General features: G+C 46.2%; 1 protein-coding gene across 1 annotated transcript in view; it reads right to left on the bottom strand.

Moving 5' to 3' along the window:
- REPS2 (RALBP1 associated Eps domain containing 2) overlaps window positions 1-26,414 on the bottom strand; it is a 183,327-nt gene that overhangs the window by 129,831 nt on the left and 27,082 nt on the right. The window contains exon 2 of the mRNA XM_066575650.1: window positions 1,851-1,974. Within this exon, the coding sequence (XP_066431747.1) occupies window positions 1,851-1,974 (124 nt within the window). The remainder of the gene's footprint in view (window positions 1-1,850; window positions 1,975-26,414) is intronic.

The raw sequence follows: 26,414 nt of genomic DNA, 5'->3' as shown, positions 1-26,414 counted from the left end.
AGACATCATAAAACTGTCTCATTCCTTAGCTCGGTGGACTGATTAAGTCTCTATCTTTTTTCTCAGGTTGTTTAGTGTTATGTTAAGTCTTGAGTGTGAGACAGTCTCAAATTTCTGTGTGTGAACATTTATTTAGATTTGTGTTATACATGTGCTATACAGATAGATACTTAATCAGTCCACTGGGCTAAGGTATGTGACAGTTTTATGATGTCTGTTATCTCTCCTTTAGAGTCCAAACATAGAAAGATCTGGAAACACTAGCCCTGCAGCACCACCTATTGGATGGCAAGATTCTTACAAATCAGGGATTCTCTTTCCCTATATAATTTAAAGCAGCTTTTCTTCCCAGACTCCTGAGATCCATGGAGGAATCTTTATTCTGCAGAGACAGGCAGTGAGATGAGGTCGTCCAAACCACCAGAATGCTGTGAACCGACACAGTGTCAGTCGTAGCCCAGTACTGTCCATGGAGCCGCTGCAAGCGAGGAGGGGAGGATAGTCATGCTGCCACTGTGTCAGGCAGACAGACATCCTTTAGAAGAACTATAGTAACTTCCTGATCACTCCTGCTGGCAGGAGGTTGGGGCAATGTGCTTGATCTGAAAGCCTGAAACTTCCTGAATGCCCCTGATGGCCTGGAGGTGGGACTACTCTGAGGGGCAGACCAAGCAGTAACAAATATATGGTTAAAATAGATATATTATAGATATAGATACAGTAGACAAAGACAGTAGGAGAAAGACAGACAGAGACAGACAGATAGACAGTACAGGCAGATAGATACAGATAGAAGATAGACAGAGACAGAAACAGATATATAGATAGACAGATAGATAGACAGAGACAAATAGATAGAGACAGATAGATAGAAACAGATATATAGATAGTCAGACAGTTAGAGACAAATAGATTGATAGATAGAGACAGATAGACAGAGACAGACAGATAGAGAGACAGAGACAAATAGATAGACAGCGACAGATAGGTAGATAGATATGAGATAATCTTTTTAATACCTCCAGAGTGCTGTGGATTCTTTGGATTATGTACTGAGACAAGAGGGTTTTGTCCACAGGCATAGCAGTATTTATTTCTACCGTGTTTCCCCAAAAGTAGGTCCTACCCCACTAGTAACACCCACCAGGTTTTCCCTGAAAATAGGACCTAGCTAACATCCCCCCACCCACAAAAAAAAAAAATCAATACTCACCTAGTCCGCGGCGTCCTGATGGTCCCTGGCGGTGCTGTGGCAAACTTCAGATTCCTCCCCGTCTACCATCTCAGCTTTTGTTGGTGACGGGGCTTTGAATACTCGCCTCCAGCAAAGCGAGAACTGTGATTGGCTAATGGAGCGCCAGCATCCACTCACAGCCGGCGCTCGATGAGCCAATGTCATTGATGATGTCGCTCACTGAGTGGCTGTGATTGGCTCAACGAGCACGGGCTGTGATTGGCTGCTGGCGCTCGATTAGTCAATCACAGCGCTTGCTATGCTGGAGGTGTGGTATTCAAAGCCCCATCACCGGCAAAGCTGAAATGGCAGACAGTGAGGACTATGACGTTTGCCGCAGCGCCGTCAGGGACCATCGGGACGCCGCGGACCAGGTGAGTATAAGCCCCCCCCCCCCCCCCAAAAAAAAAATAAGACACCGTGCCTCTTTTGGGGCAAAAAAATAATATAAGAGTGTCATATTTTCGGGGAAACACGGTACTACTATGCAGTGCTGCTCTTCTGCTTGAACTATTTGATAGATAATTATTTATATTGATTGATAAGAAAGGAGCACCAGGCTTGTTTCAGTAATGACTGCACTAGAACAGGATTATCTACTATTATATCTCCTCACCACACTTGATGTTCTCCATGCGGACCACTAGACCAGCTTGTGCTGATGCAATTAACTTCAAGGCAATAAAAAACTGAGCTGGACCGAAGAAACCCACATGTTTGGCACCGCACAGTTCTGTGATCTAAAAGGAAAAAAATAGAATTACAGAGGGCACTGCTATTTATTGTATTAAAAGAAACAGCATGGTAGGCAGTTTAATGTCACATTTACTTCTGTATTAGCAAATTGCTCCTACTTCAATTTACTCAAATACCTAAATTGCATTCTGCACAATCAGACACAAGTTAGGAGAGGACAGGAGCTGCAAGGAAACCATGTTCCTTTTGGCAGCTCTCCCTGGTGAGCGGGCTCATTGTAATTTACTAATGGCTCTGTTGCTTTCCCCTATTGCTCCTATTAGAGGTTTTGCACACAGGACAGAATTGTTGTCCCTATGAGCTTTAATTCCACACCTGTTAAAATCTGCGCATCTTTTCTTCTAAAGTGCAAGATAAACCTCTTAAGGACGCGGCACTATACTTTTTTTCATTTTCGGTTTAGAAGTCTTATTTATCCATCGACGTCGCTGTCTGAGGGCTTGTTTTTTGTGGGATGAGTTATATTTTTCCATGGTACTATGTAATGTACCATATAATGTGCTAAAAAAAAACTTTAAAAAAATTCTAAGTGGAGTGAAATTGAAAAAAAAAGGGCAATTGCGCCATCTTTGGAGGGGAGTGTCTTATTTCTGTGGTGTAAAAAATGCAACAAAAATAACAGGATAACTTTATTCTATGGGCCAGTAGGATTATTTTCTGCTGACATCTTCAGGCAGCCATAACTTTTTTTATTTTTTCGTTAACATAGTTGTGCAAGGGCTTGTTTTTTGGGCGGCATCCTGTAGCTTCTATTGATACCATTTTGCTGTACAAATAACTTTTTGATTGCTTTTTATTACATTTTTTCATAGAGATGGGATTTTTTTAAAAAAAGCACAATTTTTTTTTCTGAGGTCGTTTATCATGCAGGGTACATAATGTGTTACATTGATATATCAGGGTTTTATACACGCAGCAATACCAAATATGTTTTTTTTGTACATTTTTTTAATTATACCTTTTAATTTTTTAAAATAATTAATAGAACTTTTTAAAACTGATTTTGACTATTAAATTATACAGCAATCTGACAGGCAATCACACCATACCACAGGCATAGAATGATAGGCAATCTGCAATGGCAGCCCTGAGGGCTTTCAGAAGACCCCCAGCTGCCTTGGCAACTGAATGGCACTCTGCGATCTCATCACGAAGGCCTTCTGTACCCCACCTCAACTCGATTTGGGACATTAAAATGCCGCTTTCAGAATTTGTAGTGGCATTTTAAGGGTTAACTGCCACGATGCGCAGATGTCAGCTGTTGCAAGTGGGTGTCAGATGAAATAAACAGCCAGCACTGGCATTGTATTACGTAATTGTATGTCATAGAGCATTTAGGAGTTAAATTCTGAAGCGGGAAAGCTCCATTGCTATGTAATTAAGGATGTCTTGCAGAAGTCTTCTCTGATTTCACAGATACAGGAGATGTAATTCCGCAAATAAGATGCATAAAAAATGCAAGAAATTCCAGAAGTTCTGCAGAATGCATTTTGTAATAAAAAAATGCAACAGATGCCCCTCAGGCCGTCCCCTCAATACTGATTCCTGTGCTTTTACAATGAATGGTGGCAGAGCGGGTCGGGGATTGTTCTGGACCATCCACTTCCATTAACAGTAAGCAGATAGTAGTTCATAAATTAATTACTACATGTTTACACTGAACAATATGTCGTCCAGTTTTCTACGTGCAGAAACTGAATGATGAACAAGAAGTGAAAGACTTCTCATTCATTATTCAGACGGTGCATGCATTTACACTGAACGATTTATTGTTCGGATTCTTGCTGGATCGTTGGAATCTGAATTATAATCATTCCGTGTAAAACACCTTTACTCTAACTTAATTAACTTTATTTAATATAGCATTAGAGGCAAACATTTCTGATAACCCAGGTCTGTTGACCTTCATGTATTTCAATGCTTGTTCTAATGTTTTATTGCATTGGTTGAAAAGTATATAAAAGTTTGGATAACATAGCATGTAAGGCTGAAAAAAAGACACAAGTCCATCCAATTCAGCCTATTACCCTGCAAATTGATCCAGAGGAAAGCAAAAAAACTCCATGAGGTATAAACCAATTTCCTCATTTAACGAAAAAGTTCCTTCCTGACTTCAACTGTGGCTTTCAGAATAAATCCCCAGATCACCAATCCTTCTGAAGTAAGTTACTGACAAATACATTAAATACAATGGGCAATGGGTACTGTTGTATCTTGTCTCCACCACAACTAGGGGGTGGAGACATGGGTTGGGCTAGATCACTGACAGGGAGTGAGGACATAATGTCCCCAGATGTGGATTGACTGCTGCTCCGACGCCCCGTCTGACAAGCTGGCTGGCCCAAGTAGCGCTGGACAGAATGTGCGGCGGTACCGAAAGGCGCTCCTCCGGACCCCGCACTCAGGTAGGAAGCGCTAGATGCCTTGTACCGCTCTACTGCTGCTGAGTCCCCTGGAAAGCTGCGTCTGCTGACCCCGCTCAGCTGGGGACCGCCGGCGCCGGCAATGCCTTGCTGCGCTGTGCCGCCTCCTCCTCTTTCTCCTCTTGAAAGCCGCTCCTCCTAGGGACTCCGCTCGGCTGTTGGTGCTTTGCACGGCTGCCTCCTCCTGCCCCGCTCAGCTGCGGTGCCTTGTACGCAAGGTGCTGCTCTGGTCCCATGCCTTCTACAGTGCTGATGATGGGGTTCCTGCAGAACACAGCGCCATCAGCAGCAGCTAATTGACATCTGGGGGCGTCATCTGGGGGAGTGCCTGTCACTGATCGTGCCCAACCCAAGTCTTAACTCCCAGTTGTGGTGGAGACAAGATACAACAGTTCCAATACAATGTGCATTCTGTTATTGGGGAAGATATCTGAAGGCCTCCGACTGAGAGAAACGACGATCAAGTACTTATAAGTAGAGCTACAAGGAGCTTGGGCCAAAATGGTTGAGTCCATTTTTTTTCTGCATTTTTTTCTAACAATAGGTTGACTCATGTGCATTGGAATATTACTGTAATATGATGCAACTATACTTTGCAAAAGATACATTCTGTGGCTCAATGTTTTTATGGCAGACTATTGCAGTATTAGAGATGCTCAAAAGTCCAAAGTTACCTTCAAACCTGGGCCTAAAGATTGTATTCTTCTCAGTTATGTCCTTCTCTAACTTTATTTTCGTATAATCGATCAAGTCCGCACTCCTAAAATACAGTTCTCTTTTGTTGTCTATGTTAGCACGCAATAACCCCAAGGAATATAGACTCAAAAACGAAACCACAGGCAACATGGATAGGTATCCTACCCCCTACAATCATAGGGAAAGCAAAATGAGTTAGTAAAAACAAAAATATGTAAAACAAGATAACTTAGCAGAACCCCAATTGTGAGGTTAAAAAAACAACACCATTCCAGAATTCCAGCTGTGAGCCTAAGTGCCCTGGTCCATAATTAGGGTAGATTCTTGATGCAATAAATATATTCAAGACCTAAATTAGTGAAGTGGTAACTCAAGTTTGGTGAATAATAATGACCTGACAAACATTAAAGGGGTTTTCAGAGTACCCCTAACATTGGTCGCAGTAGGGGGATAAATGGTATATAAAAAAATTAAATTAAATAATCAGCGCTGCTTCCCTGCTGCAAGCCTCTTCTCCAGTCTTCTATTTACAAGTGCTGTAGTGCTCAAGTGGGTTTTTTACCAATGTGACCACTGCAGCCAAGAAGAGTCAAGACAAGGATGTCATCGGTGACATCCCGTAAACCTGCTTTGAGGCTTCTACATTGGAAGCACATGTGACAGCTTTATAGGATGTCACTAGGCCTTCTGATCAGGTGCCTTCAACACAAAGATTAAGGTCAGATGTGTATAGGTATAAAAACAGATCAGCACATTGAAGGCCAAAGTGATTCATGTAAAAGAAGAGATGAATAATCTTTTCCTACTCAATGTTCTGATCGACACCTTGTAGTGCTTTAGACTACTGATGCACAGTGTACATTAAGTAATCAGAGAAGTGGTGCAGCTATCTTGTTTTGTCCTGGGACCGAAAAAAGTTGCCTTAAGCTTCAAACTGGCTTGCTCATTTACAGGTTAATGTTAATACACAATGCAAGGCATGCACTCTCATGAAAAAAGAAAGTCACAAGACCTTGCTTTCATGGCAGTAATCTAAAATAAAATATCAGATAGGTCTGATACAAGTAAGAAGTTGCAAGAAAAAGCGCTAGACCAATATGCTGCTCTAAAGCTTTTAATCTCATTTGTGGAATATGAAAACTAAGTAATTCATTTGATTATATTAAAACCAGCTTACAAAGTCTTTCACTCTCTGTTGTTCATCAGTACAAAAATAAAAAATATCAAGATCACAGAAGCACAAGCTACTATTTAGTGAAAAATCCTTACCATGAAGTCCCACTATATGATCGAACAAAATATTTAATTGAAAATTGCATATCTATTGTGGATCTTCTTGATACCTGCCTTAAGGGATTATCTTTCAGTTAAAAAAAATAATTTAACATGGCTGCCCACTTTGAAATTTTCCTTCATCCATACTCATCTCCGTTTCCCACCAACTACACAAGAATAACTAAACATGAGTTCCATGCAACCAAAATCTGGCAATCTTCACAACAACAAACAAATAAACTTCTAAAATCCTCTCAATGTCAGTGCCCCTTGACGACGACTCCCGCTCCTCAGCCGAGGACATTCCTCCTCCACTGAATTCAACCTCAGCCAGGCCTTAATTCGGAGGCCAATATATCTAATACCTCACCAGAAATGCTGATATCCCAAATACAGGTGTTGTTGCAATCATAACTCTCCAAGACATCAGCTGACATAATGACCAGACTTCCAAAAGAAATCAGAGAACTAGGCCACCAAACGTCGGCACTGGAGGAATGCATGGATAATTCCACAACAGTTTTGGAATCCCTTGAGAAAGAGGTGGAACAACTGCATGAGGAAATTCAATTCCTCCCTAACAAATTAGAAGACGTGGAGAACAGAGCTTGTAGAGATAATCTGTGCATACGAGGTCTCCCGGAAACTATCAAAGATCTGCAGTCAACCATAACCGCTTTATTTCAGGAACTGTGTCCCAACAGTCCAATTGAAAGATTGGAAATGGACAGAATCTATAGTGCTCTATATGCCTGAAAACCCAATGGTCTTCCTATAGATGTTGTGTTGAAGCTGCATTTCCAGCGCACCAATGAACAAATTTTACAGGCAGATCGTTCATCCTCTTGCTCAGTGTTTCCCAAACTCCAATCCTCATGGACCCCCACAGGGCATGTTTTCTGGATTTCCTCAGTATTGCACAGGTGATGTAATTATTGTCAGTGCCTCAGACATTGCCACAGATGGTCTTACTATAGGATATCCAGAAAACATGACCTGTGGGGGTCCATGAGGACTGGAGTTTGAGAAATATTGCTCTAAGTTGATTTTCCAAGAGCACAACTACGAGTTGTTCCCATATTGGTCCCCTCCGGCCGGGTGAAGTACAGTGCTCTGAAACCATATTTAAAAATTCTGCAACAAAAACGTATCCAATTTCTTCGGAAATTTCCATTCAAATTAACCATTAGAGATGAGTGAGCACCAAAATGCTCGGGTGCTCGTTACTCGGGCCGAAATTTTCGCGATGCTCGAGGGTTCGTTTCGAGTAACGAACCCCATTGAAGTCAATGGGCGACTCGAGCATTTTTGTATATCGCCGATGCTCGCTAAGGTTTCCATTTGTGAAAATCTGGGCAATTCAAGAAAGTGATGGGAACGACACAGAAACGGATAGGGCAGGCGAGGGGCTACATGTTGGGCTGCATCTCAAGTTCCCAGGTCCCACTATTAAGCCACAATAGCAGCAAGAGTGGGCCCCCCCTCCCAACAACTTTTACTTCTGAAAAGCCCTCATTAGCAATGCATACCTTAGCTAAGCACCACACTACCTCCAGCAAAGCACAATCACTGCCTGCATGACACTCCGCTGCCACTTCTCCTGGGTTACATGCTGCCCAACCCCCCCCCCCCCGCACGACGCAGTGTCCATAGCGCACACCAAAGTGTCCCTGCGCAGCCTTCAGCTGCACTCATGCCACACCACCCTCATGTCTATTTATAAGTGCGTCTGCCATGAGGAGGAACCGCAGGCACACACTGCAGAGGGTTGGCATGGCTAGGCAGCGACCCTCTTTAAAAGGGGCGGGGCGATAGCCCACAATGCTGTACAGAAGCAATGAGAAATATAATCCTGTGCCACCGCCATCAGGAGCTGCACATCTGGGCATAGCAATGGGGAACCTATGTGCCACACACTATTCATTCTGTCAAGGTGTCTGCATGCCCCAGTCAGACCGCGTTTTTTTATAAATAGTCACAGGCAGGTACAACTCCGCAATGGGAATTCCGTGTGCACCCACAGCATGGGTGGCTCCCTGGAACCCACCGGCTGTACATAAATGTATCCCATTGCAGTGCCCATCACAGCTGAGGTAAAGTCCGATTAAATGCAGGTGGGCTTCGGCCCACACTGCATGCCCCAGTCAGACTGGGGTTCTTTAGAAGTGGACACATGCAGTTACAACTCCCTGTGGACCCACAGCATGGGTGGCTCCCTGGAACCCACCGGCTGTACATAAATGTATCCCATTGCAGTGCCCATCACAGCTGAGGTAACGTCCGATTAAATGCAGGTGGGCTTCGGCCCACACTGCATGCCCCAGTCAGACTGGGGTTCTTTAGAAGTGGACACATGCATTTACAACTCCGTGTGGACCGACAGCATGGGTGGGTGCCAGGAAGCCACCGGCGGTACATAAATATATCCCATTGCATTGCCCATCACAGCTGAGGTAATGTCATGTTTAATGCAGGTGGGCTTCGGCCCACACTGCATGCCCCAGTCAGACTGGGGTTCTTTAGAAGTGGACACATGCAGTTACAACTCCCTGTGGACCCACAGCATGAATGGCTCCCTGGAACCCACCGGCTGTACATAAATGTATCCCATTGCAGTGCCCATCACAGCTGAGGTAACGTCCGATTAAATGCAGGTGGGCTTCGGCCCACACTGCATGCCCCAGTCAGACTGCGGTTCTTTAGAAGTGGACACATGCATTTACAACTCCGTGTGGACCGACAGCATGGGTGGGTGCCAGGAAGCCACCGGCGGTACATAAATATATCCCATTGCATTGCCCATCACAGCTGAGGTAATGTCATGTTTAATGCAGGTGGGCTTCGGCCCACACTGCATGCCCCAGTCAGACTGGGGTTCTTTAGAAGTGGACACATGCAGTTACAACTCCCTGTGGACCCACAGCATGGGTGGCTCCCTGGAACCCACCGGCTGTACATAAATGTATCCCATTGCAGTGCCCATCACAGCTGAGGTAACGTCCGATTAAATGCAGGTGGGCTTCGGCCCACACTGCATGCCCCAGTCAGACTGGGGTTCTTTAGAAGTGGACACATGCAGTTACAACTCCCTGTGGACCCACAGCATGAATGGCTCCCTGGAACCCACCGGCTGTACATAAATGTATCCCATTGCAGTGCCCATCACAGCTGAGGTAACGTCCGATTAAATGCAGGTGGGCTTCGGCCCACACTGCATGCCCCAGTCAGACTGCGGTTCTTTAGAAGTGGACACATGCATTTACAACTCCGTGTGGACCGACAGCATGGGTGGGTGCCAGGAAGCCACCGGCGGTACATAAATATATCCCATTGCATTGCCCATCACAGCTGAGGTAATGTCATGTTTAATGCAGGTGGGCTTCGGCCCACACTGCATGCCCCAGTCAGACTGGGGTTCTTTAGAAGTGGACACATGCAGTTACAACTCCCTGTGGACCCACAGCATGGGTGGCTCCCTGGAACCCACCGGCTGTACATAAATGTATCCCATTGCAGTGCCCATCACAGCTGAGGTAACGTCCGATTAAATGCAGGTGGGCTTCGGCCCACACTGCATGCCCCAGTCAGACTGGGGTTCTTTAGAAGTGGACACATGCAGTTACAACTCCCTGTGGACCCACAGCATGGGTGGCTCCCTGGAACCCACCGGCGGTACATAAATATATCCCATTGCAGTGCCCAGCACAGCTGATGTAACGTCAGCTTTAATGCAGGTGGGCAAAAAATTAATTGGATTACACTGTAGGCGAGGGCCCAAAAAAATTGGTGTACCAACAGTACTAATGTACCTCAGAAAAATTGCCCATGCCCAACCAAGAGGGCAGGTGAAACCCATTAATCGCTTTCGTTAATGTGGCTTAATTTGTAACTAGGCCTGGAGGCAGCCCAGTTAAAATAAAAATTGGTTCAGGTGCAAGTTTCAACGCTTTAATGAGCATTGAAACGTATAAAAATTGTTTACAAAAATTATATGACTGAGCCTTGTGGGCCTAAGAAAAATTGCCCGTTCGGCGTGATTACGTCAGGTTTCAGGAGGAGAAGCAGGAGGAGGATGAATAGAATTCACAGATTGATGAAGCTAAAAGGTCCCCGTTTTTGATGGTGATAGAGAACGATGCTTCCATCCGCGGGTGCAGCCTACGTATTGCTTAGGTATCGCTGCTGTCCGCTGGTGGAGAAAAGAAGTCTGGGGAAATCCGTGATGATTCCCCCAGCCGCACTAAACACCCTCTCTGACAAGACGCTAGCCGCAGGTCAAGCAAGCACCGCCAGGGCATACAGCGCGAGTTCAGGCCACGTGTCCAGCTTCGACACCCAGTAGTTGTAGGGGGCAGAGGCGTCACAGAGGACAGTCGTGCGATCGGCTACGTACTCCCTCACCATCCTCTTACAGTGCTCCCGCCGACTCAGCCTTGACTGGGGAGCGGTGATAGTCTTGCTGGGGAGCCAGAAAGCTGTCAAAAGGCCTTAGAGAGTGTTCCCCTGCCTGTGCTGTACATGCTGCCTGATCTCCGCGCCTCCCCTGCTACCTGGCCCTCGGAACTGCGCCTTCTGCCACTAGCGCTGTCGGATGGGAATTTTACCATCAGCTTGTCCGCCAGGGTCCTGTGGTATAGCATCACTCTCGAACCCCTTTCCTCTTCGGGTATGAGAGTGCAAAGGTTCTCCTTATACCGTGGGTCGAGCAGTGTGTACACCCAGTAATCCGTAGTGGCCAGAATGCGTGTAACGCAAGGGTCACGAGAAAGGCATCCTAACATGAAGTCAGCCATGTGTGCCAGGGTACCTGTACGCAACACATGGCTGTCCTCACTAGGAAGATCACTTTCAGGATCCTCCCCCTCCTCCTCCTCCTCAGGCCATACACGCTGAAAGGATGACAGGCAAGCAGCATGGGTACCCTCAGCAGTGGGCCAAGCTGTCTCTTCCCCCTCCTCCTCATCCTCCTCATGCTCCTCCTCCTCAACGCGCTGAGATATAGACAGGAAAGTGCTCTGACTATCCAGCGACATACTGTCTTCCCCCGCCTCTGTTTCCGAGCGCAAAGCGTCTGCCTTTATGCTTTGCAGGGAACTTCTCAAGAGGCATAGCAGAGGAATGGTGATGCTAATGATTGCAGCATCGTCGCTCACCATCTGGGTAGACTCCTCAAAGTTTCCAAGGACCTGGCAGATGTCTGCCAATCAGGCCCACTCTTCTGTAAAGAATTGAGGAGGCTGACTCCCACTGCGCCGCCCATGTTGGAGTTGGTATTCCACTATAGCTCTATGCTGCTCATAGAGCCTGGCCAACATGTGGAGCGTAGAGTTCCACCGTGTGGGCACGTCGCACAGCAGTCGGTGCACTGGCAGATTAAACCGATGTTGCAGGGTGCGCAGGGTGGCAGCGTCCGTGTGGGATTTGCGGAAATGTGCGCAGAGCTGGCGCACCTTTCTGAGCAGGTCTGACAAGCGTGGGTAGCTTTTCAGAAAGCGCTGAACCACGAAATTAAAGACGTGGGCCAGGCATGGCACGTGCGTGAGGCTGCCGAGCTGCAGAGCCGCCACCAGGTTACGGCCGTTGTCACACACGACCATGCCCGGTTGGAGGCTCAGCGGCGCAAGCCAGCGGTCGGTCTGCTCTGTCAGACCCTGCAGCAGTTCGTGGGCCGTGTGCCTCTTCTCTCCTAAGCTGAGTAGTTTCAGCACGGCCTGCTGACGCTTGCCCACCGCTGTGCTGCCACGACGCACGACACCGACTGCTGGCGACGTGCTGCTGCTGACACATCTTGATTGCGAGACAGAGGTTGCGTAGGAGAAGGAGGAGGAGGGTGGTTGAGTGGAGGAAGCATACACCGCCGCAGATACCATCACCGAGCTGGGGCCCGCAATTCTGGGGGTGGGTAGGACGTGAGCGGTCCCAGGCTCTGACTCTGTCCCAACCTCCACTAAATTCACCCAATGTGCCGTCAGGGAGATATAGTGGCCCTGCCCGCCTGTGCTTGTCCACGTGTCCGTTGTTAAGTGGACCTTGGCAGTAACCGCGTTGGTGAGGGCGCGTACAATGTTGCGGGAGACGTGGTCATGCAGGGCTGGGACGGCACATCGGGAAAAGTAGTGGCGACTGGGAACTGAGTAGCGCAGGGCCGCCGCCATCACACCTTTGAAAGCCTCCGTTTCCACAACCCTATACGGCAGCATCTCCAGGCTGATAAATTTGGCTATGTGCACGTTTAACGCTTGAGCGTGCGGGTGCGTGGCGGCGTACTTGCGCTTGCGCTCAAACACTTGCGCTAGTGACGGCTGGACGGTGCGCTGAGAGACATTGGTGGATGGGGCCGAGCACAGCGCAGGTGAGGGTGTGGGTGCAGGCCAGGAGACGGTAGTGCCTGTGTCCTGAGAGGGGGGTTGGATCTCAGTGGCAGGTTGGGGCACAGGGGGTGAGGCAGCGGTGCAAACCGGAGGCGGTGAACGGCCTTCGTCCCACCTTGTGGGGTGCTTGGCCATCATATGTCTGCGCATGCTGGTGGTGGTGAGGCTGGTGGTGGTGGCTCCCCGGCTGATCTTGGCGCGACAAAGGTTGCACATCACTGTTCGTTGGTCGTCTGCACTCTCAGTGAAAAACTGCCAGACCTTTGAGCACCTCGGCCTCTGCAGGGTGGCATGGTGCGAGGGGGCGCTTTGGGAAACAGTTGGTGGATTATTTGGTCTGGCCCTGCCTCTACCCTTGGCCACCACACTGCCTCTTCCAACCTGCCCTGCTGCTGCACTTGCCTCCCCCTCTGAAGACCTGTCCTCAGTAGGCGTAGCAAACCAGGTGGGGTCAGTCACCTCATCGTCCTGCTGCTCTTCCTCTGAATCCTCTGTGTGCTCCTCCCTCGGACTTACTCCAATTACTTCTACCTGAGTGATAGACAACTGTGTCTCATCGTCATCATCCTCATCACCCACTGAAAGCTCTTGAGACAGTTGCTGGAAGTCCCCAGCCTCATCCCCCGGACCCCGGGAACTTTCCAAAGGTTGGGCATCGGTCACGACAAACTCCTCCAGTGGGAGAGGATTCGGAACCATTGCTGCCCATTCTGGGCAGGGGCCCGAGAACAGTTCCTGGGAGTCTGCCTGCTCCTCAGAATGTGTCATTGTAATGGAGTGAGGAGGCTGGGAGGAAGGAGGAGCAGCAGCCAGAGGATTCAGAGTTGCAGCAATGGACGGCGCAGAATTCTGGGTGGTCGATAGATTGCTGGATGCACTTTTTGCCATCCACGACAGGACCTGCTCACACTGCTCATTTTCTAATAAAGGTCTACCGCGTGGACCCATTAGTTGTGAGATGAATGTGGGGACGCCAGAAACGTGCCTCTCTCCTAATCCCGCAGCAGTCGGCTGCGATACACCTGGATCAGGAGCTCGGCCTGTGCCCACACCCTGACTTGGGCCTTCGCGTCCTCGCCCGCGTCCACGTCCTCTAGGCCTACCCCTACCCCTCAGCATGGTGTATTACCAGTAGTGCAGAAACAGAACGCTGTAATTAAATGTGCCGCTTATTGGCCTGTGGTTGGAGGCTGACTTCCCTTACGGAATGCACAGCAGAGCCAGGAAACAATTTTGCGCACGCCTGTAGTGAGACGTAGGTGCGTATGACTGAGCTAGTGGAATTCACAGTGCAGAAGCAGTCAAGTGGCCAAAGGCCAGTAGTAGGCCTTAAGTATTTTGCTTCTATTTTTTTAAAATGCTGAGCTGATACAGCAGACAAATACTGTAGGCAGCGTATAATATTATGTATACTCTTTCCCTCTGGCGGGATGATGGCGATCATGTAACAGAGACAGCAGATCCAGGAAACAATTTTGCGCAAGCCTGCTGTAACGCTTAGCTGCGTATTAATTAGGACTATTACCCCCAGCAGATAGATACTGTAGTCAGCGTATAATATTATGTATACTCTTTCCCTCTGGTGGGATGACGGCGATCATGTAATAGAGACAGCAGATCCAGGAAACAATTTTGCGCAAGCCTGCTGTAACGCTTAGCTGCGTATTAATTCGGACTACTACCCCCAGCAGATAGATACTGTAGGCAGCGTATAATATTATGTATACTCTTTCCCTCTGGCGGGATGACGGCGATCATGTAACAGAGACAGCAGATCCAGGAAACAATTTTGCGCAAGCCTGCTGTAACGCTTAGCTGCGTATTAATTCGGACTACTACCCCCAGCAGATAAATACTGTAGGCAGCGTATAATATTATGTATACAGTTTCCCTCTGGCGGGATGACGGTGATCATGTAACAGAGACAGCAGATCCAGGAAACAATTTTGCGCAAGCCTGCTGTAACGCTTAGCTGCGTATTAATTAGGACTACTACCCCCAGCAGATAGATACTGTAGGCAGCGTATAATATTATGTATACTGTTTCCCTCTGGCGGGATGACGGCGCTGATGTAACAGAGACAGCAGATCCAGGAAACAATTTTGCGCAAGCCTGCTGTAACGCTTAGCTTATTAATTAGGACTACTACCCCCAGCAGACACGCAATAAACTGAAGACGGTCACAGGCAGCCCAAATATAGTTTTTTTTCCCCAATTTTTTGGAAAAAGCCCACTGCCTATATAGCCTGAATATCTCTTTCCCTGCCTCACCAGTACTGGCCCTATACTCTGCACAATGACTGCAGACTGCGGGCGCAATGCTCTGCACGCCTGATATACAAAAAAAAAAATTGTGCAACACTGCTAAAAGCAGCCTCAACAGTACTGCACACGGTCAGAAGTGGCCCTAAGAAGGACCGTTGGGGTTCTTGAAGCCTAAAATAACTCCTAATGCTCTCCCTATAGCAGCTCCGGCACCAGCAGCACTTTCCCTGATCTCTGTCAGAATGCATCTGTGGCGAGCCGCGGGAGGGGCCGATTTATATACTCGGGTGACACCTGATCTCGCCAGCCACTCACTGCAGGGGGGTGGTATAGGGCTTGAACGTCGCAGGGGGAAGTTGTAATGCCTTCCCTGTCTTTCTATTGGCCAGAAAAGCGCGCTAACGTCTCAGAGATGAAAGTGAAAGTAACTCGAACATCGCGTGGTACTCGTCTCGAGTAACGAGCATCTCGAACACGCTAATACTCGAACGAGTATCAAGCTCGGACGAGTATGTTCGCTCATCTCTATTAACCATCTCATATCAAGACAATGTAGTAAATTAGTATAGTATCATGCTACTCCCCAAATACCAGGCAGACTCCATTCCTATCTAAACTTCTTAAACTAATTGAAACCAATAAATAAAGGCACTGTACCCGTATGTAGTGATTCAAACTGCATCCTTAATTCAAATATTAATAGAAATGTGACCACTATGTTGTCCCTACTACCACAACCTCAACATTTATTGGCATGTGCCTTCAGAACATTACTTTCCCAGTACCATCTAGTTGACTCCTGGCGAAAACTAAACCAATTTACCAATTTTTCAGCTCCTCACTCAATGTACTCAAGAATAGATCACATTTTAGCATCAGCTTCTTTCTTACAGCAGATAACATATTCTAAAATCCTATAGGCTTCCTTGTCAGATCACTTCCCCCCCCCCCCACTCCCCCATGTATACATCTTTTGTAACTCCTTAATATCTAAACCCACTAACTTATTAGGGTCCCTGAACGATTTGCACTTAGCTATCCCCGAAATTATGACCTCCCTCAAATCCAAAATACATGAATAATTTGAAATCAACGGTTCTTCAGTCTCCTCTACTATCTCGCTACAGGAAGCCCATAAAGTAGTGCCTCGAGAATACGTTAATCAATTGGCGCTTTTCCTAGTCAGAGCAAAAATAGACTTATGCCTTACTGACTGGATATCCATAAACATAAAGTCGGCGCTGAGTCCCAGCAGAAGTCAAAGGCTTTTCAGGGAAGGGCTTCATAAGCCCTTCCCTGAAAAGCCATTTAAAATAGTGTGAAAAAATAAAGCAAAAAAAATACTCACCTGCCGGGCTCAGCTGTGACTTCTGCTGCTGTCCCCGGCTCTATAGCTTTGCTGAGCTATCAGCAGCCGGGGATTTAAAATCCCCGCCTGCTGGTAGCTCTGATTGTGATTGGCTGAAGTACTTCAGCCAATCACAATCAAAGCTACCGGTAGGTGGGGATTTTAAATCCCCGGCTGCTGATAGCTCAGAACTACAGAGTCGTGGACAGCAGCAGAAGCCGCGGCTGAGCCCCGGCAGGTGAGTATTTATTTTTTTTATTTTTTCACACTATTTTAAATGGCTTTTCAGGGAGGCGCTTATGAAGCCCTTCCCTGAAAAGCCATTGACAGCTGCCGGGGCTCAGCGGCGACTTCTGCCGCTGTCCCTGTCTCTGTAGATCTCAGCTATCAGCATGCAGGGATTTAAAATCCTCGCCTGATGGTAGCTCTGATTGGGATTGACTAAAGCTGATAGCTGAGATTTACAGAGCAGGGGACAGCCAGGAGAAGACGCAGCTGAGCCCGGAAGCCGAAGGGAGGTATTTATTTTTTTTATTTTTTACACTATTTTAAATGGCTTTTCAGGGAAGGGTTTGTGAAGTCCTTCCCTGAAAAGCTATTGACGGGAATGCCGGCAGCAGGATTCTCTACTGCAGCTGACATGTGTGACAGCTGCGGTAGAGAATTGAAGAATTCCTCTGCTGCATCTGCTACAGATGTGGAAGATGTAGCAGCAGGGAATTCTTTTAACTAGCGGGGGTGAAGTAAACATCTGCCGCATGCTGTGTTCTTCATGCCCGCGGGGGTCACGACAGTGGCGGAGAGGTAAGTATTTTTTTTTCTTTTTTACACTAAAACGTTTCTTTTTCAGGGAAGGGCTTATATATAAAGCCCTTCCCTGAAAAAGAATGCAGGGGTGCTGGCAGAGCATTGTTTTCAATGGAGCCGCCGGCAGCAGCCAATGGTGCACACATGTCCTATCTTTGCAGGCACGCACCTGCAAAGTACGGACATGTGCACACACGATAGGGAATGCACTGTTGTAAATGCAAGCGTGTTTGTGCGTGGTTGAAACACAGCCATTAACTGAAACAGAAACAGCTGTGTAGGAGGTTTAAAATTGGGTGAGGAACAACCAAATTCTGCTACAAAGGTGAGGTTGTGGAATACAGTTTCACAGATCATACACCATGACAAGACTGACCAAAGCAAGAAGACACAAGGTAGTTGTATTGTATCAGCAAGGTCTATTTGGTTGACCGAGGTAATTTACTGCAGCACTTGAAAGAGACATCATGCTTACTTCCCTTCTAAATTGGAAGATATCCAACTGTGCTATCAGCTCAGAGCTGGCAGAAAGCAATGGGACTCAGGTACATCCATCTGCTCTTCAGATAAGTCTGGCCAAAAGTGGTCTTCATGATAGAATTGCGGGCAAAAAGCTATAACTTTGATGTAGAAACGAGGCCAAGTGACTCAATTATGCATGAAAACATAGGAACTGGTGTGCAGAAAAATTGCAGCAGGTTCTCTGGACTGATTTGTCAAAATGTGAAATATTTGGCTGTAACAGATGGCAGTTTGTTCTCAGAAGGGCTGGAGAGCTGTACAATAATGAGTGTCTGCAGGTAACAGTAAAGCATGGTGGAGGTTCCTTGCAAGTTTGGGGCTGTATTTAAGCAAATGGAGTTATGATTTGGTCAGGATTAATGATGTCCTCAATGCTGAGAATTGTAGGCAGATCCTTATGCATTATGCAGCACCATCAGGGAGGCATCTGATTGGCTCCAAATTTATTCTGCAGCAGAACAATGACCCCAAACATACAACCAATGTCATTAGGAATTATCTTCAGTGTCAAGAAGAACTGGGGACCCTAAAAATGATCATATGGTCCTTGCAGATCCCTGATCTCAATATCATCAAGTCTGTATACGATACCACGAAAAACAGAAGGATTTGAGTGCACCTACGTTCACAGAAGATTTGTGGTTAGTTCTCCGAGATGTACAGAACAACCTCCCTGCCAAGTTCCTTCAAAAACACACGTGCCAAAGTACAGCAGCAGGCAGCACACCAGCACAGGATCAAGTCTGGTCTTTCAGCCTCCGATTAAAAAAAGTCACCTGTGGTGACCTCTTTGTGCCCACAGAGAAGTGAGAAGAGTCAAAATTTGGGTCATGGCCAGTTCAAAGATGAAAAATGTATAGTTACATTTCTGTCTTTTTTTTTTACCCAGAATAGCTCACAATTTATATTGATCATACAGTAATTTTTTTCGCATCTTGCTCCACTTTGCACCTAGAATACCTTTCTATTTATATTGATCACATGGACATCTTTCTTTTTTTTCCGTGAATAGTGCCACGATTAACAGAAAAATCTATATAAATCCCACAAACAGTCATTTTTTGTGAATTGCACCATTTTGTGTTTATCGTAACCGACAACCTATATTAATCAGTCATCAGTAATTTTTTCATGAATTGTCCTGATTTGGGCCATTTAAAATTGGAATCCATAATTCAATTTTATATCCGATAAACTATAACTTAATTAATAATTTTTAAAAAGCAGCGCTACTAATAATAATCAATAGTAACACAAAATATTAAAGTCTGAATAAAGTGAAATGATGTTGGGGCAAATGTAAATAAACACACTAAGGCCTTAGTCACACGGGCATTTTTTCCCGCGATTTGCGGATCGCATGACGGATGCGCATCCGCAAATCGCGTGACCGGGGCCGAAAAAGCGCCCGAAAATACTGCTCCTAGCCGCATTTCAATAGAAACGGGCCGGAGCTGTCCAGCGCATTGAATTCAATGGAGCCGGCAATACAGCCGGCTCCATTGTAAGCAATGCGCTGCGGGCGATCGCGGGATGAATTTTCGGGAAGGGCTTAAATATATAAGCCCTTCCCTGAAATTCATCCAGAAATGTGTAAAAACAAAAAAAAATATATATATACTCACCTTGTCCCGGCAGACGGAGTTCAGCTGCGGCCGGCGGCAGTTGTCCTGAACTGCTCAGAGAATGAGCTGCCTCTGATTGGTCACAGCCTGACCAATCAGAGGCAGCTCTCACTCACACCCATTCATGAATGGGTGTGAGTGAGAGCTGCCCCTGATTGGTCCCTGCGCTGAGCCAATCAGAGGCAGCACTCACTCACCCATTCATGAATTCATGAATGGGTGTGAGTGAGAGCTGCCTCTGATTGGTCAGGCTGTGACCAATCAGAGGCAGCTCATTCAGCAGGCGGGGATTTTAAATCCCCGACTGCTGAATACTACTCTGAGCAGTTCAGGAGAACTGCCGCCGGCCGCGGCTGAACTCCGTCTGCCGGGACAAGGTGAGTATATATATATTTTTTTATTTTAACACATTTCTGGATGAATTGCAGGGAAGGGCTTCTATATTTAAGCCCTTCCCGAAAATTCATCCCACGATCGCCGGCAGCCCATTGCTTTCAATGGAGCCGGCTGTATTGCCGGCTCCATTGAATTCAATGGGCAAACATCATTCTTCTCTGCCACAGCTGTTACAGCTGTGGCAGAGAAGAATGATTTGTCTAGTATATGTTCTCAATGGCGTCGGCGCTGCTGCCGCCGGCCCCATTGAGCGCATATAGAGAAGAGAACAGGAATCGCAGATCGCAGATACGTGCGATCTGCGATTTCTGTTCTATAATTTATCGGACGAGCGCATAAAAAGCGCTCATTTGTCCGATACCATTGCAAAGCAATGGTTTTATAAAATCGCCGGACGCATGCGCAAATTGCGCGAAAAAACGCCCGTCTGACTGAGCCCTAATGCAGATAACGGCGACAGTGCTATTGCTGCATATAATAAAATGCGATACGTGTGAAATCAACATCAGATCAACAAACAAGAAATTTAAGTACATGTACTACACAAAAAGACAACGATAAAACGACTTCTACAAATCCCGCTGAGACAGACTGCAAGTAACTCAGCCAAGACAGGATAGAATTTCAAAATTCTGCATTTCCACATGTTTGGTCAGAAGAGCAATAGCTAAAGCGTAAAGAAAAGCACAACTGGCTGATTTAGAAGGATGATTACTTGAAGTGCAAAGAATGTATGTCTTTAATAAAAGTAGTCCTTCATAAATCCCAGGGGCTGTTTCTTTGTACCAAGTGGATTAACGCAAAGTGCGCTTTAAGGGTCCAACAACTAAAGTCTTTACAAGCCAAAATTTTTGTTCATCAAATTATCAACTGCACATCTGTACAGCAAAAATAGTGTGCTGCTTTATAAGGCAGGAAAAGCTACGTGATGTTAAATGCTCTTGGATGAAAAAGATATAAGTAGTATTAGAGAAGTGCTACCTTTATTGGCTAACCAGAAAAATGGTGTTTGCAATTCTAGAGTCCCCTCCATCAAGAAGGTTAAAAATATATGTTTGCTAACTTATTTGATGAGCGGAGTAAATAAAATAGACAGGGTTTGAAATAAACTACCGTATATACCGGCGTATAAGACGACTTTTGAACCCCGAAAAATCTGCTCTGCAGTCGGGGGTCGTCTTATGCGCCGGTAATACAAAAAAAAAAAAAGTGTAAAAAAAAAAAATTTTATTACTCACCTCCCACGGCGTTCTGTCGGGCTCCGGCAGGATGTCGCTCGCTCCGGCAGGCTGTCGCTCGCTCCTCGTCCCCGCCGCAGCATAGCTTTCTGAATGCGGGGCTTGAAATCCCCGCTTCCAGAAAGCTAATACACACGCCGGCAGCCATGACAGCATTGAATGGCTGTGATTGGCTAAAGCACACGTGGCTTCAGCCAATCACACTATTCAATGACATCATTGAATGGCTGTGATTGGCTGAAGGCGCACGTGTTAGCAATCACACCCATTCAATGATGTCATTGAATAGTGTGATTGGCTGAAGCCACGTGTGCTTTAGCCAATCACAGCCATTCAATGATGTCATGGCTGCCGGCGTGTGTATTAGCTTTCTGGAAGCGGGGATTTCAAGCCCCACATTCAGAAAGCTATGCTGCGGCGGGGACGAGGAGCGAGCGACAGCCTGCCGGAGCGAGCGACATCCTGCCGGAGCGCGACAGAACGCCGTGGGAGGTGAGTAATAAAATTTTTTTTTTTTTCTCCACTGAATACCGGCGTATAAGGTGACAGTTGGGGGGTCGTCTTATACGCCCCGTCGCCTTATACGCCGGTATATACGGTAAGGTGCTGCCAGTCTACTAACACCAAACCGTTTGTAATGGAGCGTATCAATTAGATTGAAAAGAATCGGGAAAAAATTGTGCACATGCAACTCATATGAAATGGTATTCTAGTAGGTAGTTTAACCCGATTCTTCTGTATTAAAGAAAAAAAAAATCAGTCAATGTTTAACGCATTTCGGGGACATTACTGTACAGGTTTCTCCTATCTGCGCTACGGTTCTGGAGAACAGCGGGTATATCTCACTATATCCTGCACACATACAGTCATTTCTGAGAAAGGGGCCCCTATGAGCCCACTCTTAGCATGCAGACTTTGAACCCTAGAATATATAAACCACTAGCTTACCCGTCGCGTGTTGCTGCGAAGACAGACATACATACATACATTCGTTTTTATATATCTAGATAACAACCAATCGCAGCGCAGCTTACATGTTAACTCAGTTTTATAATATATAACACCCAATCACAGCGCAGCTTTCATGTTACCTCAGCAGTATAAAATATAACACCCAATCACAGCGCAGCTTTCATGTTACCTCAGCAGTATAATATATAACACCCAATCACAGCACAGCTTTCATGTTACCTCAGCAGAAAGAGAAATAACAACCAATCACAGCGCAACTTTTATTCTGCCTCAGCAATATAAAAAATAGCAACCAATCACAGCGCAGCATTCATTTTACCTCAGCGGTATAATATATAGCAAGCAATCACAGCACAGCTTACATGTAACCTCAGTAAAATAAGAAGTAGCAACCAATCACAGCACAGCTTTGCTGTTGCCTCAGCAGTATAAGAAATAGCAACCAATCACAGCACAGCTTTCATTTTACCTCAGCATTCTCAATATGCAGCAATTGTCTTGCGAAACGTTCGGCGGATGCATCATTTTGTAGTTGAACACGCTTGCTCGTAATGCCTTTTGCTTTTGTGCTTGAGATGGAAATCAAATGATCTTTGTCTGGGGGGCATAACTGTCGACGATGCTCGCACGCGCGCCCCCTGTCGTAGGATAGATGTATTATGCCAGTAATCTTCCCAGGAGTGCACTCAACAACTTCCCAAAGTTTCATGGCGATTGGATGAATGGTGTAGTAATGCATAGAGGACAGACAGACAGACATACATTCATTTTTATATATATGACATCAGGAAGTGAGAGAAGAAGATTCCGTACGTAAAATTCGGACGCTAATTCTTTTGCGCTTAGAATTGAATAATCGAGTTGGGACCCATTAGCTTTTCCTATTTATGACAATCAATGCTTGTGCCAAATTTCAAGTTTTTATGACATTGGGAAGTGAGAGAATTAGATTCCGTACGTAAAATTTGGACGCTAATTCTTTTGCACTTAGAATTGAATAATTGAGTTGGGACCCTTTAACTTTTCCTATTTATGACATAATCAATGCTCGTGCCAAATTACATCTGGAAGTGAGAGAATTAGATTCCGTATATAAAATTTGGACGCTAATTCTTTTGCACTTAAAATTGAATAATTGAGTTGGGACCCATTAGCTTTTCCTATTTATGACATAATCAATGCTCGTGCCAAATTTCAAGTTTCTATGACATTGGTAAGCGAGAAAATTAGATTCCGTATGTAAAATTTGGATGCTAATTCTTTTGCGCTTAGAATTGAATAATCGAGTTGGAACCCATTAGCTTTTCCTATTTATGACATAATCAATGCCTGTGTCAAATTTCAAGTTTCTATTACATTGGGAAGCGAGGAAATTAGATTCTGTACGTAAAATTTGGACGCTAATTCTTTTGCGCTTAGAATTGAATAATCGAGTTGGAACCCATTAGCTTTTCCTATTTATGACATAATCAATGCCTGTGCCAAATTTCAAGTTTCTATTACATTGGGAAGCGAGAGAATTAGATTCCGTACGTAAAATTTGAACGCTAATTCTTTTGCGCTTAGAATTGAATAATCGAGTTGGGACCCATTAACTTTTCCTATTTACGACATAATCAATGCTCGTGCCAAATTTCAAGTTTCTATGACATTGGGAAGTGAGAAAATTAGATTCTGTACGTAAAATTTGGACGCTAATTATTTTGCGCTTAGAATTGAATAATCGAATTGGGTCCCATAAGCTTTTCCTATTTATGACATAATCAATGCTTGTGCCAAATTTCATGTTTCCATGACATTGGGAAGTGGGAAAATTAGATTCCGTACGTAAAATTTGGACGCTAATTCTTTTGCACTTAGAATTGAATAATCGAGTTGGGACTCATTAGCTTTTCCTATTTATGACATAATCAATGCTTGTGCCAAATTTCATGTTTCTACGACATCGGGAAGTGAGAGAATTAGTGGCAATGATGGAAATCGAACGATCTACATTTATCATAGCATAAATGTACTATGCCTATAATCTTCCCAGGAGTGTACTCAACAACTTCCCAAAGTTTCATGGCGATCGGATGAATGGTATAGTAGCGCATAAAGGACAAACAGACACACAGACAGACACACAGACACACAGACATACATTCAATTTTATATATATAGATTAATTTTATTAATTTTTTAGCCTACCTTTTTAATTCATTCCATTATATTATTTCTATATGTTTCATAATGAGCATAAAATATGTAGACTGATTTGTATGCATGATAATTAGAGATGAGCGAACGTACTCGTCCGAGCTTGATACTCGTTCGAGTATTAGTGTGTTCGAGATGCTCGTTACTCGAGGCGAGCACCACGCGATGTTCGAGTTACTTTCACTTTCATCTCTGAGACGTTAGCGCGCTTTTCTGGCCAATAGAAAGACAGGGAAGGCATTACAACTTCCCCCTGCGACGTTCAAGCCCTATACCACCCCCCTGCAGTGAGTGGCTGGCGAGATCAGGTGTCACCCGAGTATATAAATCGGCCCCTCCCGCGGCTCGCCACAGATGCATTCTGACATAGCTCAGGGAAAGTGCTGCTGATGCTGGAGCTGCTATAGGGAGAGTGTTAGGAGTGATTTTAGGCTTCAAGAACCCCAACGGTCCTTCTTAGGGCCACTTCTGACCGTGTGCAGTACTGTTGAGGCTGCTTTTTGCAGTGTTGCACATTTTTATTTTTTTTTGTATATCGGCCGTGCGGAGCATTGCGTCCTCAGTCTGCAGTAATTTTACATAGTATAGGGCCAGTAGTGCTGAGGCAGGGACAGTGAAAAACGTGAAAGACATATACTGTCTATATAGGCAGTGGGCTTTTCCAAAAAAATTTGGGACAAAAAAATATATTTGGGCTGCCTGTGACCTTCCTGACTGTACTGCGTCTCTGCTGGGGGTAGTAGTCCTAATTAATACGCAGCCAGCTAAGTGTTACAGCAGGCTTGCGTAAAATTCTTTCCTGGCTCTGCGTTGCCCGTTACATCATTGCTGTCATCCTGTCCAGAGGGAAACAGTCTGCAGTAATTTTACATAGTATAGGGCCAGTAGTGCTGAGGCAGGGACAGTGAAAAACGTGAAAGACATATACTGTCTATATAGGCAGTGGGCTTTTCCAAAAAAATTTGGGACAAAAAAATATATTTGGGCTGCCTGTGACCGTCCTGACTGTACTGCGTCTCTGCTGGGGGTAGTAGTCCTAATTAATACGCAGCCAGCTAAGTGTTACAGCGGGCTTGCGCAAAATTCTTTCCCGGCTCTGCTGTGCGTTCCGTAAGCGAAGTCAGCCTCCAACCACAGGCCAATAAGCGGCACATTTAATTACAGTGTTCTGTTTCTGCACTACTGGTAATACACCATGCTGAGGGGTAGGGGTAGGCCTAGAGGACGTGGACGCGGGCGAGGACGTGGAGGCTTAAGTCAGGGTGTGGGCACAGGCCGAGCTCCTGATCCAGGTGTATCGCAGCCGACTGCTGCGGTATTAGGAGAAAGGCACGTTTCTGGCGTTCTCACATTCATCTCACAATTAATGGGTCCACACGGTAGACCTTTATTAGAAAATGAGCGGCGTGAGCAGGTCCTGTCGTGGATGGCAGAAAGTGCATCAGCAATCTATCGACCACCCAGAGTTCTGCGCCGTCCACTGCTGCAACTCTGAATCCTCTGGCTGCTGCTCCTCCTTCCTCCCAGCCTCCTCACTCCATTACAATGACACATTCTGAGGAGCAGGCAGACTCCCAGGAACTGTTCTCGGGCCCCTGCCCAGAATGGGCAGTATTGGTTCCTCTCCCACCGGAGGAGTTTGTCGTGACCGATGCCCAACCTTTGGAAAGTTTCTGGGGTCCGGGGGATGAGGCTGGGGACTTCCGGCAACTGTCTCAAGAGCTTTCAGTGGGTGAGGAGGACGATGACGATAAGACACAGTTGTCTATCACTCAGGTAGTAGTAATTGGAGTAAGTCCGAGGGAGGAGCGCACAGAGGATTCGGAGGAAGAGCAGCAGGACGATGAGGTGACTGACCCCACCTGGTTTGCTAAGCCTACTGAGGACAGGTCTTCAGAGGGGGAGGCAAGTGCAGCAGCAGGGCAGGTTGGAAGAGCCAGTGCGGTGGCCAGGGGTAGAGGCAGGGCCAGACCGAATAATCCACCAACTGTTTCCCAAAGCCCCCTCTCGCGCCATGCCACCCTGCAGAGGCCGAGGTGCTCAAAGGTCTGGCAGTTTTTCACTGAGAGTGCAGACGACCAAGGAACAGTGGTGTGCAACCTTTGTCGCGCCAAGATCAGTCGGGGAGCCACCACCACCAGCCTCACCACCACCAGCATGCGCAGACATATGATGGCCAAGCACCCCACAAGGTAGGACGAAGGCCGTTCACCGCCTCCGGTTTGCACCACTGCCTCTCCCCCTGTGCCCCAACCTGCCACTGAGATCCAACCCCCCTCTCAGGAC

The sequence above is a fragment of the Eleutherodactylus coqui genome, chromosome 1 (assembly GCF_035609145.1).
Source record: "Eleutherodactylus coqui strain aEleCoq1 chromosome 1, aEleCoq1.hap1, whole genome shotgun sequence".
In the NCBI taxonomy this organism is placed as follows: domain Eukaryota; kingdom Metazoa; phylum Chordata; class Amphibia; order Anura; family Eleutherodactylidae; genus Eleutherodactylus; species Eleutherodactylus coqui.
Note: the sequence above shows the minus strand (reverse complement) of the source record. Positions and strands in the feature narration are given on the sequence as shown.